The following is a 20,558-nucleotide window of genomic DNA, read 5'->3' on the forward strand; positions in this document are numbered from 1 at the left end:
TGTTGTTGTCTTTTAAAAAATAAATTAAAAGCCAATTTGACGACCTTTTCAATTGAACACCTGTTAGTTTATTGTTTTTAAAGGATTATGAATTTAATAATAATTAGTTACTTCTGAATTCCAGATCTTTTCTCTATTTTAGCCATTTTAAAGAAATTAATCAGAAAATACTAAAGTCAAGCGACGCAAAAACCCCATTTCTTGTACAATCTTCATTTTTATTTCTGTAGTATTTTTTTTACCATTCAAAATTGTCTGTGGCCAGACCAACTCTTCACATTTTTCTTCCAAATTGGAAATGATACTTTAGAATTCATGGGACTATTCTGACCACTGTTATCACCCTCGGCTATTGAAGGGTAAAGCTCACAAACCCATCACACCCACAATATAATTTTACAATTCTTCTCCTTCGGAATTCTTTGAGCACCCAACTATTAATGTTTGTTTACCTGGCTTAAACTTGTAGTTAAGTCATGTTAATCGTCCTTGAAATAAATCATTTAAAGCCGATTTGCTGACCATTTCAAGTAAGCCGCCCTGTCAATCATCTTGTCTGGATTATCGATCCACCAGGATTTGACTGTAGTTCGATATAAAAAATCCTGGTGACAATAAATTTTTTCAACTTTTTGACTCCATCAAGACATTTATGTGTCAAAGTGACATTTTTTCTGTTATTCCAATGTTGTTTTTTCTGCTGTTATTAACGCATCTTCAGCTGAGTGATGAAGTGCACCGCGTCAGCGACAACCTCCGTAAAAAACTCGACGCCGAAGAAGAGAACGCCATCTGCTGCGTGAACAACTTGAGATGCTGCCGAGAATCGGAAACGTCCACGACCTTCGAGGTCAAATCGATCATAACCGACTGTCCGAATCTGCAGTGCGGGAATTCCTCGGCGGCTCGCAAGGTGGTGGTGCAGCACGACAAGCCTCCACCGGACAAGCTGGTCGACTGCCGCCAGAAACTCCTCCTCACCATCAAGGTGATCAACGAGGGCATCCCCAACGAGAAGAGCCAGTACATCATCATCGACCACATCACCGACGCGGCCACCCTCAAGAAGGTGCGCATCTTGAACCCCTACGCCGTCAGGATCCGCCAGGCGCCGATCCTGCAGGTGTACGATCTGAAGTTCGAGAGGGCGGTCAATGCGGAAGCGAGGGAGAAGGTCTTCAACAAGCACAACCGGAACTACAGAGGGTGCGACACGGGGGCGGACAACCCCACGTGTGGACTGGTGCAGCACCAGGGCAAGGTGGTACCGTACAGTACCGGCTTTTGCTGCTCCTGCGACGCCGAGAAGAACCGCATGATGGAGCAAAGCGGGAACGAGGTGGCGGGAGTTCAGTGGCCCCTAGATGGTGCGGTACCTCAGTACCATAAAAATCATCCCGAAGAGAACGATTATGGACATTATAAACATTATGGATTTACAGGACGCGACGGACAAATGGTTTATGGCCGGGTTCAAAAGCGCGCCGACGAAAGTGTGAATTACCAACAATTTACCGAGCTAAAGGACGGTAAATATCCGTAATTTCTTTCGGCAACAACCTCCGGGGGAGACTGTCACAGCAGAGACCCCGAAAGGGTGCGCGCTTGACGCGATTAATTGCGAAATTCTGCGAACAGCAGGGGGGCGTGGTTATAAATGACACATCACAGCTTAAGCACGCCCAAAACTGTTAATTATGTTTGCAGGAAATCGGCGCCAGCGCCGCGGCGGCCAAAGCTGCGACGACGTCGATCTGGACACCCTCCCCGAGTCCTTCCACGAGAGCGCCCACTGCCTCAGCTTCTCCAACCTGTGGTACTCCGTCTACCGGATCGAGAAAGCGCGACTGGTGCACAAGCTCCGCATCCAGATCTTCCAGAAGTACGAAGACTGCCACGGCAACACCCACTGGATGGACCTGATGCAAGGAAAAGTCGTGGAGCTCGGTACCCAACACCCGGTCTACGTCGACAAAGACATAATCGCGAAGTACACCGCCGAAGAGGTCAACCCGGAGGACCAAGCTCTGGACTACAAGTCGTACAAGCTGCTGATCCCCGAGAGACGAACCGCCGACCCCGAGCAGTTCATGCTTCTACCCAAGAAGATGGTTTCTGAGAACGGCAAGACCTGCGATACCGCCGGAGTGGGGTACGAGGCGTTCTACAAGCAGAAGAAGAGGTGTTCGTTGCCGAAGGGGTCTTGCTTGAACAACCAACCCAACCAGTTGTACGAGAGCGACGTCCAAGCCGAGCAAGAAGGCAGACCTGGAAACTTCTTCTTGAAGTTCTTCGGGTCTTTGGCTGAGGACCCGGTGGGGTACAACTCCACGGGGCAGATTCAGTACATCAAGCTGGTCTACACCAAGAGACACGTCAGCAACTTGTACTTTGAGCTGAACGCAGATCTGGTCACTTTGCTCAAGCCCAACTCTTTCGCCACCATCACCGAGGTCTACACCGACGCGACCAACCCCTCCAAGACGCGCATCATAGTCAAGGTGACCAACTCTGGCCTGCTTTATGGCGTCTTCTACGTCAGGCTGAGCAACTGTCCTCTGGAAGTGCCGGCCAGCTTCAACAACATCGCCTCCAAGTCGGTGCTGATCTCGTCGCAGCACCAACACATCTTCAACTTGTACATCGAGTACCCCCTCCCTCTCAAAGAGTTCTACTGCTCGGTTCACGTCCACAACGTCAACCAAGAGTTGGTGGCGGTGCGCCAGATCCGAATCAGGACTTACGACCGGTGCATCTGCATCTGGCACTGCGAATGCGCCTGCTACGTCACCGACGGAGGCCTCAAGTGTACTCCCATGAGTCTGGACAGCTACCACGCGGCTGGCTTCCAAGGCGGATTCTCCACAGCCGCTCATCTAGTCGAATCGTCGTACCTGGACGAGATGTTGGCGATGTTCTTCAGCATGTTCGTCTTCTTGGTCTTGACGCTCTTGGTGATGGGCTTGGTTAAAGCTCTGCTGGGACTCTGCTCCAGAGAGATCAGTCTCTGGGGTTTGGACACCATCCTGGGGACTGAGAGACCGGATGTGATTTGCGACAACAAAGAGTGCGAGTTTAGAGATGAGGGAATCTCGCTGGCGGCGCAGTTTTGCCTGAACGTGATGTTCTTCTTCTTGTACCCTCTGGCGCTGTTCAACTTGTGCATCAGGAAGTACTGCTTTTCGGCATACACTCTCGAGGACGACTGCAGTTGTGAAGAGAGGTGGATCAACTACGAGTGTGAATGTGAGGACGAAGTGAGTCCTGCGAGGAGCAGCAAGAGCTTGGTATCGGAGAATAGGAGTAGTGTGGTGTCCTTGAAGTATACCACCAGCGAAGACAAGTCTACAGGGAACGAATCCAAGGGGTGACGAGCAAAAGAAAAAGTGACAATATTTTTCTCTTCTAGTGGTACTTTCTTCTTAGAAAATTATCCACGAATAAGCCTGCTCAGTAGATACAAATCAAATACAATATTGATTTAATTGTTTTTAATTGAATCGATTCATATTTTGTATTTTTCGAAACATTTTGACCACAACAGCACAGATCTGCTGACATTTTGACAACAGAACAGAACAACAATAAGGGTCTCCAGAGAGATCCTTGCGGAACACAAAATATTTAATTAATTCTTATTAATGACGCAAGTGGTCATGAGAACAAATGTATATAGTCCATTTTTTACCCTTTTGCGATGACGTCATTATCTAGTAACTTTACGTATGTTTGAGCTAGGATCAGAAACAAATTTGAATTGATCATAAATAACTATAAATGTGTCAAATTTGTTGACAATTGCTTCGAAAGGTTATGTTTGTAATCAATGTAATAAGTGAAAGAAATTAAAAATTGTCAAAGTGACAGGAGCATAAAATAACCTCAAAGTGACCATCAATAAATAAACGTGCCTTTTTTTTTGTTTTTTTCTGTTTCTCTCGTTTCAATAAAGAGAAAGCGAGGAAGGAAATCGTGACGTTACCTCAAAAGGGTAAAAATTGGACTATATCTTTTCTTTTCTTACTCTAAAAATGAAAAAAAAAGAACGAACTTGTGTCTGGTCGAAACATTGCAAAAAACGTTGCATAAATTCTGTAATATGTGAGAACAAAATAGTTATTTGTGTATCAAGGGCAAACAGTGCATCTTTTTCGACCGAGTATGAATTTTCTGGCCGAGGCGCTGCCGAGGCTTGAAAACAGGCGAGGACAAAAAGCACTTTTTGGCATCCAAAAAGAGTTACTTTTCATCCGCTTGTGAATACACCCTGTATACGTGGTGTAAAAAGTGACCTAGTCAAATCCTTTTTCCAAGTTTCTCTTTGTTTTCAGGTTATTTGAAGCGTTTTTAGGATGGTTTTACGAAACGAAAAATTTTCCAAATCGGCAGTAGTTTTGAAAAAAGTGTAAAAACCCTCGGAGCTGTTTATTTGTGATTGCGTCTGCAATAAAGAGCGCTCGATCGATCTAAAACGCGCCTTCGAGCGGAATTGAGAGAAAAAAGCTTTTAAGAACGAGCTAAAATTATCCATTAGGAGCCGCACCGAGAGACAAAGGAGCAGATTTAGAGAAATGATCCGAAACCAAACATGAGTTAAACGGCGCTAATTAGACCGTGTGATTCATTGAAATGTTTATTATTAAAACAAACGTCAGCGATTTTGGCGGGTCTCTCTTCGGAAATAAAAATCTTATTTGGCAATGATGGCCGCTTCGCTCGGTTCCACGCTATCGTTTATTCGCGTTTCATTGGGCCCCAGGACTCGGCAGGATACTGAATGGCGGTGATGCCAGGAGCGGGTCGATAAGAGCACATCTCACACCGGAGAATTCGCCACCGAGCCGGAAACGACGTTTTGGAACGTCGCGATCCGATGAAAAATGACGGAAGTTATTTCTTAATGGATCCATTAAAATATTTATCTGGAAGTGAAGTAGGTCTAATGTGTGGGGCAGTGGCGTCCCGTTCCGACGGGCGGACCCGCAGGTGCCGTCGCCGCAGCTCCTCCGGGTCTCGAAGAACAAAGGGTGGGATCGTCGAGGGGTGGTCGACACTTGATTTTTTTCGCGTCGGGGCACCGAGCCGCCCCTGGTATCGGCTCGATTTGGCCCTCTCTCGTGTGCTTCTCACTTCCCCGCCCGCTATCTCGACAAATAAAAATCCAATTTAGCTAAACGACAAAACAAGCTAAAACCTTCCGCTATAAAGTCATAATAAACACACATCTAAAAACAACCCCCTAAATAAAACAGATAAAATCACATGCACCAGCCGATCCGGAAAATCCGCTCCCCTTGTTTTGACTACCGTTTATAATTCGTCACCGAAGAGATCCCGCCTTGAGCCACTTAAATCCCCGAAAATGATCTCGCCTGGCTTTTTGTCGCCTCTCCGGCGCACGGCGCCAATTAGCCGGCGGGAGGGGACGCGCCCACCTGATTGATTTTTTCTCGCCTCTGCTCCGATCCGGCTCGAAGGACCCATGTGCGACGGATAATTTTTATCAATTAAATTCCCGGGATGACAAATTGTTTATTTTTTGTGAACATGTTGTGCCGTGCAGGGATTTACACTTTTATTGGGGTTTATTCCCTGATGTGCTATTAGAATGCGCGACCCCTGTTCACGATGAACTCGTAGGGTTGAAGCCTCATTGAATTTTATCAACGCGATTATTATATCGCTACTTTTCACTTGAACTCGGCCCGTGGCTGCGGCACGACCGCACCAACAACAACAACAACAAAAAACCAACCGGAGGAACAGGTCAATTTTTTAATAACGCACGACGGTTTTATTGGCGGCTTTTGTTGTAAAATTTTGATTGCAGTGTAAACCGTGCTGAGCGGGTACCTAGATTATACTCAATAATTAAACAATTATGCAACGTTTACTTGTCTCGAGGGAGGAAAGCAGAAAATTGCCTTGGGCTGCGCAATAACAGCAGCTTATTCCCTTATGATATTAATAACGAGGAGCTGGAGCTATGCTGGATAATACACAAGCCCGAGGAATCGATCCTGGGGCGACAGCGCCCTCTAGGCACGTAGGGTTCAAGTTTTAACAATTTGAAAAACACCAAGTCAGACCTGTAGAATTCTGTATTAGTAAAACAGAAATTCTGCAATGAAAAATAATATAATTAAAACTGAAAAATCTTTACATCATTTGTAAGATTTCTTTTCTGAGCTGAGTCATACGTTATAGAAACAAAAGAAAGCATCACAATTTTTTTTAAAACACGTTCTAGATAGATGGCTTTAGTGATGGTGTTTTGTTTTATCTGTGTAGAAAAGGGAATAACAGGACTGCAAGACCAGTAAAGTCAAAGTAAAAAAATCCGATGAACAGCTTTTCTGTCTTTCTACAAAAAGTAAACATTGGATTAAAAAATTGTCAAAAAAATTAGGAAAAAAACAATCAAAGAATGGGAAATGTTGCTTTCAACATTGTCTAGAGAAGAAAATCGTTAAATCTTCCATTGACAATGCCATAGAAAGTGCATATATTTTGAGGTGTATTGTTGGTTGCCTACACCCTTGTTTCTCTTTTATAAATTAAAATAAATAAAACGTTTTAAATTAAATGTAAAAGCACAAATTATCTTCATTTATTTTTAGTCCAACTTCCGGTTCATTTATCACTGATCAAGATATAAAATTTCCGAAACGTGGAAAAAGTTAATTAACTTTTTCCAACTCTGACTGATTAAAGGTCTACCTTTTGGCATCGCACGAGATAAAAAAAAAGTTTTTTCTGCGCCATTTAGCTAAAAGCTGGCGTGCCTAACAAGCTCCCATAAAACCTATCTTCCCGCGGTCGTAAAATTAGAACACGCAACCGACCCCCAATCCAGGGGAAACAATAGATTCTAGATAAGCGATAGCATCGTCAGGTAGACTCTTCCACGCGCGTCACGTCGGAGGTTATCCATTAAATGTCATTCCATTGTCGGCGACTTGACATTTGATCAATTAGTCCGCGACACGCCACACTCGCAACTCTCCTTACAAAAGGACGACGAGTAAAATATTTCTGGCTGCGGCGGGTTCTCAACAATCAAACTTGAAGAAACGGAAACGTTGCACCCCGATCGATTTATTGCCAATCTTCCGACCTCCCCCGTCGCCCCGACGTCAGATCGCCATCAACCCTCACGTCGCTCACAGTTGAGTTTCGGGTCGGCGGTAAAGGTTAGGTCGGCGGCGAACCCACCCCTCGGCGCTAACCTTGCGCAAGCTCCGCCGATTTTAGATTTGAATGCAGCACAGGGTGCGTGTCCGCGATTCGATCTGGACGTGTCCTCAACAACCGACAACAAACAGGGCGTAAGGGGTGCATTACGCGAACAGTTAGAGGGAGAGGCGAGCTTTTGCATTATTGATCGCGGTCCTCCTCTTTTAATCGATATCCTGACCGGTAGCGTGACACGGCGAGCTTTTGCAATAACTATCCTTTTACTAGTTCACTAAACCTACCGCAGGTGAGTTTTATGTGGCGGGTGCCGTCGTGGCGGCGGCGTCCCTTCTTTGCTTTTGTTGATGTGGGTAAGTGGCGGTTGTCTGGCGGCGGACTGTGCTGTGGTTTGTTATTATTCCGGGGCCGTCGTCGCGGCTTTTGTATTCCCTCCGGGTGAATCTAATACGACATCCCGGCTCTAACCGTCGCCGATGGGACGAGGGGGGCTTCTTGCAGGGGTGACGACGGTTTTGTTGTGGTTGCGGAGTTGCGTCGCGCTCCGACGCTTTTTTGCAACTGTAATTAGGTCACCGCTTTTAACCCCGACGACAATACAACAATTTATTCGGAAGAAAGTACAAGAAATGCCGCAGCACGGGGGCAAATCGATTTTTTGGCTAATTCGTGACGGCGCTAATGGAAAAAGTTGACGAACTTTGTGACAATTTTCTTTTACCGAGAACTGTGTCGACGCTTAATTAAGTTCGTTAGCCCGCACAGTTAATTTATTGTTTTAATGGACGTTACTGCTAAATTAAACCAGAAATTAAATTATTCACTTGGTAGCTTACCTTGCGCCTCTATCATTAAGTTTCCACAATTTTTATAAACTCGTTAAAAATTCAACAACTTATTCTGCCAAGAAATTCTATTTTCGTTGATTTTACCCATTGCAAGGTGTCTTTGCACACTTTTTGTCCTTTGAAATTAACAATTTAATCCTTTACGAACTGCAAAATTTTAATTATCTACGAAGCTATAAAGCTATCAGTTTCAGATGTTATCTATCTGGCAGGTCTGTAGCGTGTTTTGTTTCAATTTCATTCATTTGCCTAAACAAAAAGCTCCAGAACACAGACATTTCAAACGTGACAACCTTTGTAAAGGAGACACAATTACCAATAATTAACCAATGATTTTCTTTCCAATGTAATACACAATACTTAAAAGCCAAATTCTTTCTTTTATTTTAAATTTATTTGTTCCCACAAAAATTAATTTTTCGTCGGTTTTGTTGCTAACTTACTAAACAGACCAACAAATGGTGCCACGGTCAGCGTCCGAAAAAGTGCGTCCGAAAAAGAGTTACTTTTCGTCCGTTTGTCAGTAGGTAAAATTGCGGTTTTCATTAAGGGTGCCTAAAAACTTATTTTTATATCAGCTGTCATTGCTGTAAGCCCCTTTTCTATTTTTGGAAAATAAGTAGCAGATTTAAACGAGATAATTTGTTTTTTGTTAATGTCTAGATTTTTTTGTAATAAATCTAATTATTCATTCTTCAAAAATTCGTAAAAATATGACACACCCAGCTAGGACAAAATAAACGCAACCTTGGTAATGGCAAGTGTGCTTACTCTGATGTACTAATTTTGAGAAATTTTAATTTAGATGTTAAGGGTTCTTTTCTAAAAATATAAAAAGAAGGTGAAAGAAAATATGAATATGTACTTCTAGAGTAGTGTCATTTTCTCCCGTGTCATACGGATAACTATTAAACTGTTAATTTTTATGTAATTTGGGATATGCTGGAAGAATATAAAATCTCGTCAGAACTTTTTTGTAGACATTTTTTTGCTTTGTAAACATTTTGAAGTGTTTTAAGAGGGCAATAAAAAGATAAAAAGTTTTAAAAAACAGGTACATATGTATATGAAATATGTAATACATAAGTTAATAACATAAAAATTTGATAACTCCAAGAGATTCAATATTTATGGGGCAAGTAAACTTTTACAGTGTTACAAATGTCGCTCTGCCACTTTAATAGTTATCAAGACCGCGGCGAGGGAACAATCTCGAGGCCATCATTAAAAGCAACGGCCGCGAAATTGGATTTCGCGGCCTGTTTTAGCTACGCGAAGTGCTCGTTTCGCGTACGGTTATACAAAAAAATGTAATTGTTCTTTATTTTTGAATTCTATTCAGCTTTAACAATATTTCAACTTGCAGTTTTGGCTTGAATTTGATTCTTCCTACAATTCTAAACAGAGAAATCTTTTCAGTTTCTGTTTTTTTTTCACAGAATGTCGTTCAATTTTTTTGTAATTATTTTAATAAGCAACTGACTCCAATTGGTAAACTGGTTCTCCTTCAAGATCAAATCTTTCATATTTTTTCTTAATTAATTCGATTATCTACCAAATGCATTCTATTGATGCAAATAAAAAAAGACATATTTAAGAAAAGTACACACATTCTACTTTTACGTTTAGTTCATCATCTAGAAAATCGTTTTCCGATAGCTTCTACATCGAAGCCATTAACCAACAAATACTACAATAAAATAAAATTGCGTTGAGAAAATATTCATGGCTTAATTCTAACAAAAATAAGTGTACCAAAAAAACGTCTGGTAATCGGTGTTATTACTGTCAAAAGTTGCGACAAGCCCAGACCTTTTAACTTGATCGTTTTTATAAGTAAATTAGTTCGTCTGAAAACGGACGAATTGCTTGGTAGAATGCGTCAGCTGCGACCTTGAACCCTCCATTAATCATCGCAGAATGTGCACTGACACCGTACCCCAATCCAATAGATCACTTACGCAGACAGAACAGGGGAAGTTACAAGAGAAGGTGTTCATGACGTTCATTGTGCCAACTCCTCTGGAACATTGTTTATCCCAGCTTAATCACAGTCTTAATCCCATCTGAACTCCACGATCCATTTCCCTTTTCTTTGCCTTCCTTTTATTACACGCTGGAATTAATAGCCGTCCAATAAAGCAACACCATAAAGGCAAAAACGGGAGCGCCAATCATCGCACACCTTTCTATTTTTTACCAGGTTAATGCTACCGCAAATCAATAGACGAACGGAATCGATACGATTGAATTCTTCGAATTTCCAGGCGGTCGGAAATTGATCGGAATGTCCTGACTGTTTCAGATGGTGGATGCCAGTGGTAATGACGAGACCATAAACGGGCGCACAACTGGGGGTAAGGATGTGTGAGGAATCCGCATGCTTGGTACCTCCGTTGGAACAGAATCAGAATGGGCCATCCGAATCCCGACGTATGTGTCCTTGATTAGCCCCAGAGTTAGTGCACGGTCTTCATTTAACACTTTTACCCCGGCCGGCAACATTGACAGATCATTTATCATTTGTATCATTTAATTAGCGCAAAGCGCAACATTGACAGATCATTTCAGTGACAATTTTGTCTCAATCAACGGCACTTAAATAGGTACTTAGAAAGTCATAACTGCGAACTTGAGCGTCGGATTAAAGTCTTGCGACACAGTTAAATGTCAATGACGTTGACAAAGGGAGTTGCGAACATAAATCAGCATGATTTGAACGCATTTATCCGGTTCTTGCAAATATTTAACAATTGACATTTGAAATTTGATTTCTGTCAAAATTGTTAAAATTGCGTTTTCGCATTGCACAATAGATGGCGCTCCATCGGAAGACACCAAATACGAAACAATTTTAAATATCTCTTCATAAATATAGCATAAATCGTAGTGATTTACATTTTTTCATGAATATTTAGAGAAGAGGTGCAATCGTATAGTTTCATTTCTGAAATTTGATTTGTTTTGTAATTGTCAAAATTGCGCTTTTTGCATTGCATAATAGATGGCGCTAACTAGAAAAATTTAAACAAATTATCAAATATAAAACAAATTTCAATATTTCTCTACAAATATAGTATAAATCCTAAATCGTACTGATTTAGATTTTAGCTTCAATAATTTTGTAAAATGGACGCAATCGCAATATTTAACTTTTGACATTTGTGTTAGTTTGCAGTTTTGCCAAATTAAATAATCGATTGGATAAATGTCAAAATTTGACCCATTAATTTTTATTCACGTTTCCCATGGGTGTTAGAAACAGTTGACATGTTTTATGGTTAGTGTGTAAATTTGCTGGGACTGATATGACCGTTGTGGTCTTTTGCGGGTGCATGTGGTTTGTGTATTTGGTGTGGGCGTTGGGTGAGTGAGGTGATAGATGGATGCCAGATGTAAGAAAGGGGATGTATAAATGCGATTTTAGTTAGTTTTTAGACACTCTTGTTTTGACCTAAGATCTGGTAACTTGTACTGATTTGCAAGAGTCCTTAATATAGTGAATTATTAAGAGGTCTGAGTTTGTTTTTTGAATCCTGACAAATTGAGTGTTGATTATAACAATTAATTTTATTATCAGAAGTGGGATACTCAGGTATGTGTGATTCTGCCTGAGTGAACTCTGAGGTATAGTGAAGTCTGTAGGGTCGTGTGAAGTGATTTCGCGATCTGAGTGGTGCGTATACGATTACAGTGGGGTAATCGGCACAGTTTAATTGTGGTGGTTGTGTGAAGTGATTTCACAACCATATTTTCTTGTGTGGGGTCGCGTGAAGTGATTTCGCGTCCCGAGTTGTGAGCGAAGTAGTTCGTTTACTGAGTCGGGTAAGTCGAGTGCGAGTTGTGCGTACGAATTTTCGAATCATCATGCCGCAAAGAAATCGCGAGTCCTATAGTGATGATGATCAGCCCCTTATTCAGCGGATGGAACGACTAGATTCTCCGAATGGAGAACCTGAACGTCGTGCCGGAGGACAAGGTGTTGCAGGAACAGAGATTGGAGCAATGCTGAACACGATGAATCAGCTGATGCAACAAAATGCTCAAATGTTGCAAATGATAACGAACAGAAGTGAAAGTAATTCCAGAAGAGACAGCGTTGAAGAAATAAGAACACGGCATACTCAATATCAAATCATGCCGGATTTGACAAAGTCTATTGGGTACTATAAAGGAGAAGCCGAGATCGAAGACGGTACGGGATGGCTAGATCAAATTATCTCCATGGCGGAGTTACATTTGTGGCCAGAGGAGTTTAGGCTGGAAACAGCAAGAAGTCACCTGGTGGGTGCAGCTAAAAATTGGTATGTTGCTCATCGCGGAGACATTAAGACTTGGGACGACTTTGTGACCAAGTTTAGTAAGACTTTCGGTGTAAGTGCAAGTTTAACGGACTGTTGGCGGGCAATGGAGAAGCGACAACAGGAAAATGGCGAGTCAGTGAGTGCGTACTTCCATGAAAAGTACAAGCTGTGCAAAAAGTTAAATTTGTCCTTTTCTGAAACGAAAGAGCAAATTATTACGGGACTGGCCAACAGGAATATTGTACAAGGACTTTTCGCGAAGTTTCATGTGGACAGTGATGATTTGTTGCATGACATTATGGATTTTGAGAGACTATGTAGCACCGGTAACCGAGACAGACGTGATCGCGAGCGTGAACGTGGTGTGCAAAATCGATCCGAAAATCCCGGGAACCCAAAGCATGAGACGAACCCGTCGCCATCGCCGTCGTCTCAACTCCAGTCGACAAAGATATGTTTTCGTTGCAAAGAAGTGGGCCACTTTGCAAATTCGTGTCCGTCAAGACCACAGATTACGTGTTTTACGTGTAACCAGCCGGGGCATAAATCACCAGAGTGTCCCCAAAGAAGGCAACCACTTGTGATACAGCATGTGTATAGCATCAATGACACCAGTGACACCAACTTGAAATATTACAAAGATGCTGTTGTCAATGGTGAAGTCGTGAAGAGTTACCTTGATCTTGGCAGTACGGTGTGTGTCATGAGGGACGACTTGGTGCCAAAACTTAATTTGATGTGCGATTGGTCCGATAAGCGTAAAATAGTCGGGTACGGTGGTGCGGTCACTATGACCCTGGGTACAACTAATGTGCACCTCGAGGTAGATGGAGTTGGTGCTGACGTTAATTTTTATGTGGTACCTAGGGAGACGCAAAAGATCCCTTTACTTGTTGGTCATCCGTTCACCGAACAGCCGCACATAAGGATAATCAAAACGAAAGATGAAATCAGAGTAGAAAAGGACACAACAGCGACCGTGAACTCTACTCCAGAGAAGGTAGTTTTATGGGCCAAGGACGCTTCCGTAATCCCTGAGAATTTTCTAGGCCATGTGGTCGTAAGATCAAATAAGATCAACACCGACCCATGTGGAGAAGGCGGGGTGCGTCAAATTGCTAGTATGGACTGTGGTCTGGTTTCGAGGTGTGTTGTGAAGACCGATGAAATTGGTGAAGCCGTACTTCCGGAGTTAAATATAAGTGGAAAAGACGTAACTGTGAAAGAAGATAGTGAAATGGCACGTGGCGAGACTTGTGTCGACGGCACTTTATGCAGAAAAGTGAATACGGTTCCGGTCATCGTTAGTGAAGTGGACAATGGTTGTCGGGTTCATCGCGAAGAGGAAGAGGTTCTCATTCGACGGGCGGTACCGCCTCAAGCTCCTGGTCAACTACGACAAGTGAAGACTTCGATTGGGCAGCATCAAAGACGGAATCGGCGACGTCCCCGTCGTCCTAGACGGCAACGAGGTAGACCAGGTCGAGGACAGGATGGTGCGCTCTCTAGGGGAGGGCCAGTGGCGCAACAAAGTGTTCGGTCTCATAAAACAATCTGTGTTGTGGATCGTGTTCAAGATTGTAAACTGTTTGTAGGATGTAATTGTATAGGTTAGTTATATGAGAGTTCTTTCTTTTAGTTATGTTTTAAGTTAGGTAAGTTGTGTTACCGACCTAGGATAATCAATTCATAGAGTCGTTGATATTGGGTGTTAGATTTAGATAATAACTTGTATTTGGTATAGAATATTGAATGTACTATGTCTATTGCGTGTGTGTTGTGTAGTGTGGATGGTCCTTTGTTCTCGAGGACGAGAACTGGTCAGGAAAGGCCGAATGTTACAGATTAATTAGACATAAGTTCCTTTTTTTGTTTTGTTAGGACCGTGGTAGTTTTCACTTATGCGAAACGAGGGCAAATGTCCATTAGTCACACTTGTCGACAGATCTGAGACAGCCCTCTGCGTTTCCCATGGGTGTTAGAAACAGTTGACATGTTTTATGGTTAGTGTGTAAATTTGCTGGGACTGATATGACCGTTGTGGTCTTTTGCGAGTGTCTAAATTTGCTGGGACTGATATGACCGTTGTGGTCTTTTGCGGGTGCATGTGGTTTGTGCATTTGGTGTGGGCGTTGGGTGAGTGAGGTGATAGATGGATGCCAGATGTAAGAAAGGGGATGTATAAATGCGATTTTAGTTAGTTTTTAGACACTCTTGTTTTGACCTAAGATCTGGTAACTTGTACTGATTTGCAAGAGTCCTTAATATAGTGAATTATTAAGAGGTCTGAGTTTGTTTTTTGAATCCTGACAAATTGAGTGTTGATTATAACAATTAATTTTTATTATCAGAAGTGGGATACTCAGGTATGTGTGATTCTGCCTGAGTGAACTCTGAGGTATAGTGAAGTCTGTAGGGTCGTGTGAAGTGATTTCGCGATCTGAGTGGTGCGTATACGATTACAGTGGGGTAATCGGCACAGTTTAATTGTGGTGGTTGTGTGAAGTGATTTCACAACCATATTTTCTTGTGTGGGGTCACGTGAAGTGATTTCGCGTCCCGAGTTGTGAGCGAAGTAGTTCGTTTACTGAGTCGGGTAAGTCGAGCGCGAGTTGTGCGTACGAATTTTCGAATCATCATGCCGCAAAGAAATCGCGAGTCCTATAGTGATGATGATCAGCCCCTTATTCAGCGGATGGAACGACTAGATTCTCCGAATGGAGAACCTGAACGTCGTGCCGGAGGACAAGGTGTTGCAGGAACAGAGATTGGAGCAATGCTGAACACGATGAATCAGCTGATGCAACAAAATGCTCAAATGTTGCAAATTATAACGAACAGAAGTGAGAGTAATTCCAGAAGAGACAGCAGTGAAGAAACGAGGGTACGGCATACTCAATATCAAATCATGCCGGATTTGACAAAGTCTATTGGGTACTATAAAGGAGAAGCCGAGATCGAAGACGGTACGGGATGGCTAGATCAAATTATCTCCATGGCGGAGTTACATTTGTGGCCAGAGGAGTTTAGGCTGGAAACAGCAAGAAGTCACCTGGTGGGCGCAGCTAAAAATTGGTATGTTGCTCATCGCGGAGACATTAAGACTTGGGACGACTTTGTGACCAAGTTTAGTAAGACTTTCGGTGTAAGTGCGAGTTTAACGGACTGTTGGCGCGCAATGGAAAAACGGCAGCAGAAAAATGGCGAGTCAGTGAGTGCGTACTTCCATGAAAAGTACAAGTTGTGCAAAAAGTTAAATTTGTCATTTTCTGAAACGAAAGAGCAAATTATTACGGGACTGACTAATAGAAATATTGTGCAAGGACTTTTTGCGAAGTTTCATGTGGATAGTGATGATTTGTTGCATGACATTATGGATTTTGAAAGACTATGTAGTGCCGGTGACCGAGACAGACGTGATCGCGAGCGTGAACGTGGTGTGCAAAATCGATCCGAAAATCCCGGGAACCCAAAGCATGAAACGAACCCGTCGCCATCGCCGTCGTCTCAACTCCAGTCGACAAAGATATGTTTTCGTTGCAAAGAAGTGGGCCACTTTGCAAATTCGTGTCCGTCAAGACCACAGATTACGTGTTTTACGTGTAACCAACCGGGGCATAAATCACCAGAGTGTCCCCAAAGAAGGCAACCACTTGTGATACAGCATGTGTATAGCACCAATGACACCACTGACACCAACTTGAAATATTACAAAGATGCTGTTGTCAATGGTGAAGTCGTGAAGAGTTACCTTGATCTTGGCAGTACGGTGTGTGTCATGAGGGACGACTTGGTGCCAAAACTTAATTTGACGTGCGATTGGTCCGATAAGCGTCAAATAGTCGGGTACGGTGGTGCGGTCACTACGACCCTAGGTACAACTAATGTGCATCTCGAGATAGATGGGGTTGGTGCTGACGTTAATTTTTATGTGGTACCTAGGGAGACGCAAAAGATCCCTTTACTTGTTGGTCATCCGTTCACCGAACAGCCACACATAAGGATAATCAAAACGAAAGATGAAATCAGAGTAGAAAAGGACACAACAGCGACCGTGAATTCTACTCCAGAGAAGGTGGTCTTATGGGCCAAGGACGCTTCGGTAATCCCTGAGAATTTTTTAGGCCATGTGGTCCTAAGAACAAATAAGATCAACACCGACCCATGTGGAGAAGGCAGGGTGCGTCAAATTGTTAGTCTGGACTATGGTCTGGTTTCGAGGTGTGTTGTGAAGGCCGATGAAATTGATGAAGCCGTACTTCCGGAGTTAAATATAAGTGGAAAGGACGTAACTGTGAAGGAAGATAGTAAAATGGCACGTGGCGAGACTTGTGTCGACGGTACTTTACGCAGAAAAGTGAATACGGTTCCGGTCATCGTTAGTGAAGTGGATACTGATACTATTGACGAGTGCCAGGATTTAGTGCCTCGTAATCTGAAACAGATCGAGTGCGCGAATTTGACTGAAATGGACATCAGATTAAATGACGATAAACCAGTGCTCTATCGTCCGTACCGGATGTCATTTAATAAATGTGAACAAGTGAAGGACAATGTTCAGGAACTCATCGCCACGGACATTGTGGAATCGACCCATGGTTGTCGGGTTCATCGCGAAGAGGAAGAGGTTCTCATTCGACGGGTGGTACCGCCTCAAGTTCCTGGTCAACTACGACAAGCGAAGACTTCGATTGGGCAGCATCAAAGACGGAATCGGCGACGTCCCCGTCATCCCAGACGGCAACAAGGTAGACCAGGTCGAGGACGGGATGGTGCTCTCTCTGGGGGAGGGCCAGTGGCGCAACAAAGTGTTCGGTCTCATAAAACAATCTGTGTTGTGGATCGTGTTTAAGATTGTAAACTGTTTGTAGGATGTAATTGTATAGGTTTGTTATATGAGAGTTCTTTTTTTAGTCATGTTTTAAGTTAGGTAAGTTGTGTTACCGACCTAGGATAATTAATTCATAGAGTCGTTGATATTGGGTGTTAGATTTAGAGAATAACTTGTATTTGGTATAGAATATTGAATGTACTATGTCTATTGCGTGTGTGTTGTGTAGTGTGGATGGTCCTTTGTTCTCGAGGACGAGAACTGGTCAGGAAAGGCCGAATGTTACAGATGTTGAAAAATGGATTAATTAGACATAAGTTCCTTTTTTTGTTTTGTTAGGACCGTGGTAGTTTTCACTTATGCGAAACGAGGGCAAATGTCCATTAGTCACACTTGTCGACAGATCTAAGACAGCCCTCTGCGTTTCCCATGGGTGTTAGAAACAGTTGACATGTGTTGCTTTATGGTTAGTGTCTAAATTTGCTGGGACTGATATGACCGTTGTGGTCTTTTGCGGGTGCATGTGGTTTGTGTATTTGGTGTGGGCGTTGGGTGGGTGAGTGAGGTGATAGATGGATGCCAGATGTAATTCATTACTCACAATGGACTATTAAACCAATAAATCAAAGATACACATCCGTTTCATTCTAAACACTGTTATTGTGGCATTTTTGAATTATATTGTATGGAAACAATCCGTCGATTTTGCCGACCGGAAACAGCATGCATTTGTTTTAACCCCCGAATCAACCCCTCAAAACCGCTTAATTATTAACCCCGAATTCTGCCATCCCTCGCATCCTCGTTACTAATTAAAACCCCGATTCATTTGTTTACATTCGTATTCATATTTAATTCAACGATTAGTTTTTGCCTCCTCGTCACCTCCCCTTTCATTATTAATATTCCAGTATCGTCTGGGAGCAATGGTGGGGCGACTCACAACGGCGAAGCTCTGGTCGGCTTCCACGAAGACGCTTTGTCTCAAGCTGCTGTAGGAAAAGCCCAGCTTCTGTTGGCCCTTGTCCTGGGGCTGGGCCTGGCGGCTGATTGCTCCGAACTGACAATCCTGGGCTACATTCTGCCAGCTGCGGAGCTACAACTATGCATAGACGAACACAAGAAGGGGTGGCTGGTCTCCATCACGCTTCTGGCCCTCGCGGGGGGCTCGCTCGCGTGGGGGATCCTCGGAGACCATCTGGGCCGTCGGAGGGCTCTGATCAGCGCCCTCTCGGTGGCGGCGCTCTTCTCGGCGGTGGCGACGGTCATGCCCACCTACGGCACATTCATGACGGCTAGGTCCGCCTCGCGACAACCCTCAAGACATGTTTGCAATTACGAATTGTTGTAGATTCTGTTCTGGTCTGGGAGTCGCCGGCGCTTTCCCTCTGACGTTCAGTTATCTTTCGGAAACTTGCTCCCGTGCTACGCGCACCCGGTACACGGGGCTCTTGCACTCCTTCTGGCCGGTGGGGGGCATCTTCACCTCTCTGATAGCCCACCTGACGATGCCCACAAGCGGTGCCGAGATAGTCGAGGACAACCGCGAGCACTGGAGCTCCTGGCACCGCTTCCTCATCCTGAGCATCCTCCCGACCATCGGCTGCATAATCGGGTTGATCTGGGCCTCGGAGTCGCCGAGGTATCTCTTGGAGGCCTCCAGGGAGGTCGAGGCTTTGGCTGTGTATCAGAGGCTGCACAGGCTGAACAAGGCGCGCACGCAGTACGGCCTGACGGAGCTGGAGCTCCCGGGGAGGAGCGCGTACAGAGAGCGGCCGATGAGTCCGTCGAGGAACCTCTTCGGCCACGGTCTGGAGTCTGTGAGTACGCGCGCAACACAAAGACCCTGCGAGACTAGAGATTTTGTTGCAGTTTCGCGAAGTGTTCCAGAGGATCTCCTCTCCGACGCACTTCCGCACCACTCTGCTTCTCGCAGCCTTGCACCTGATCGTAGGGTTCACCTACATGGGCATATCAGCTTTTTCGACGTCCATGATCAAGCAGATCAAAGATCAAGAATATTATTCAGATAGGCAATATATCTTTAATAGAAATTTTACAGGAATCGTTTTCAACACCACACTAGAGAATCTCCAGTACAAAAACACGTCTTTCAAGAACGTTACTTTCAAACATATCAACCTGAATCATGTAGATTTCCAAAACTGCACAGTCGACGAAGCCGAATTTATCAACGTCAAGACGTCCATCACCTTCTTCGAGAACTCCACGATCAAGAACTCCAGGTTTGTGGACACGGACCTCACCAACCACCATTTCGTCAACTGCACTCTGAGCAACAACACCTTCATGTCGCTGATTTCGGATTGCATCGTCGACTTCGATTACAACATCTACTTGGACGACTTGTACGAAGACACCCTCGCTTGGGCCGGCTCCATGTTCCCGGCGCTGCTCTTCATGGGTTTCATCCTAGAGACCGCGGCTCGCCCGCCTCTCATCTTCACCACCATGGGCACCGCCAGCATCACCTCTATAGGAATCTTCTTCTGGACTAACACCTTCGTCGTCACCCTGATCGAGCTGACGGTGAAGATCATGCTGATGTGCGCGGTCAACGCCATCACCATGGTCGTTGTTGAGGCTTATCCGTGCCACCTGAGGTACCACTGCTCTCTCCTTCCGCAACGTTCGCCAAAAATGCTTGTTCTAGATGCACGGCCCACGGCATGATGCGCAGCCTGTTCCACTTAGCGTCCCTTTGTGCCATTCCCATCTACGGCATGTTCAGCCAGACGATGTTGATGTTTCCCGCTGTGATCACCATTTCTTTGACGTTTGGCGCCGCGATCATGTCCTTGAAGATACAAGACAACAGCAAAGTTCTTCTGTAATGATTTTCAGCCCGACATTTTTGGTAGATTGTGTCTGTGATATTATTTTTTAAAGCGATTACCATATCGTCATTGAATTGTGTCGTGTTTTAGATGAGATAGGGGCGTCAATTACGTTCTTTTCTTTTGGAAATTGATCGGTTCACGATTCTCGTCAGATTCAAGCTATTGCATATCAAATGATGTATGCCTCAGCATAGCAAACAAGTCAAATTACAACTCTTGTAATCCTTTTTACATACATATTATGAATAGGTCGTATTGTCCTGATGGTTAGTGACGATATTATCAATATTGTAATTTATTTTTTATTGTTGAACAAATAAATCCCGCTTAAAATTTTTCTCTTCTTCGGCTGTCACTCACCCTTAACTCAACTGACATCTGTCACTTTTGACACACGTCACAACCCCTTTTGAACCCAAAAAACGACAAAAAATAAAACTTGACACGATTTGAGCCCTCCAATTCACACTATATCGTTCAAATCTGTTCTTTCTTGAAGGCAAACTTCTTCGCGGCTATG

At 43.8% G+C, this 20,558-nt stretch overlaps 2 protein-coding genes across 5 annotated transcripts; both read left to right on the plus strand.

Annotated features, from left to right (window-relative positions):
- The first annotated feature begins 597 nt into the window (after positions 1–597).
- LOC138124482 (hapless 2) lies at positions 598–3,495 on the plus strand. The gene is made up of 2 exons (XM_069039522.1): positions 598–1,529; positions 1,708–3,495. Exons 1-2 carry the CDS (start codon positions 653–655, stop codon positions 3,369–3,371), a joined length of 2,541 nt encoding a protein of 846 aa, XP_068895623.1. The 5' UTR covers positions 598–652; the 3' UTR covers positions 3,372–3,495.
- A 3,668-nt stretch (positions 3,496–7,163) lies between these two features.
- On the plus strand, positions 7,164–20,375 carry LOC138123939 (synaptic vesicle glycoprotein 2B-like). 4 transcript variants are annotated; one of them, XM_069038800.1, is made up of 6 exons: positions 7,164–7,547; positions 10,348–10,399; positions 18,089–18,476; positions 18,529–18,997; positions 19,050–19,801; positions 19,852–20,375. In XM_069038800.1, exons 1-6 carry the CDS (start codon positions 7,542–7,544, stop codon positions 20,030–20,032), a joined length of 1,848 nt encoding a protein of 615 aa, XP_068894901.1. In that variant the 5' UTR covers positions 7,164–7,541; the 3' UTR covers positions 20,033–20,375. The 4 variants fall into 4 exon arrangements, with proteins under 4 accessions (XP_068894901.1, XP_068894902.1, XP_068894899.1 ...); XM_069038801.1 differs by having other exon boundaries at positions 7,165–7,483; XM_069038798.1 differs by having other exon boundaries at positions 7,166–7,483; positions 10,348–10,475.
- The last annotated feature ends 183 nt before the right edge of the window (positions 20,376–20,558 follow it).

The sequence above is a fragment of the Tenebrio molitor genome, chromosome 2 (genome assembly GCF_963966145.1).
Source record: "Tenebrio molitor chromosome 2, icTenMoli1.1, whole genome shotgun sequence".
NCBI lineage: Eukaryota > Metazoa > Arthropoda > Insecta > Coleoptera > Tenebrionidae > Tenebrio > Tenebrio molitor.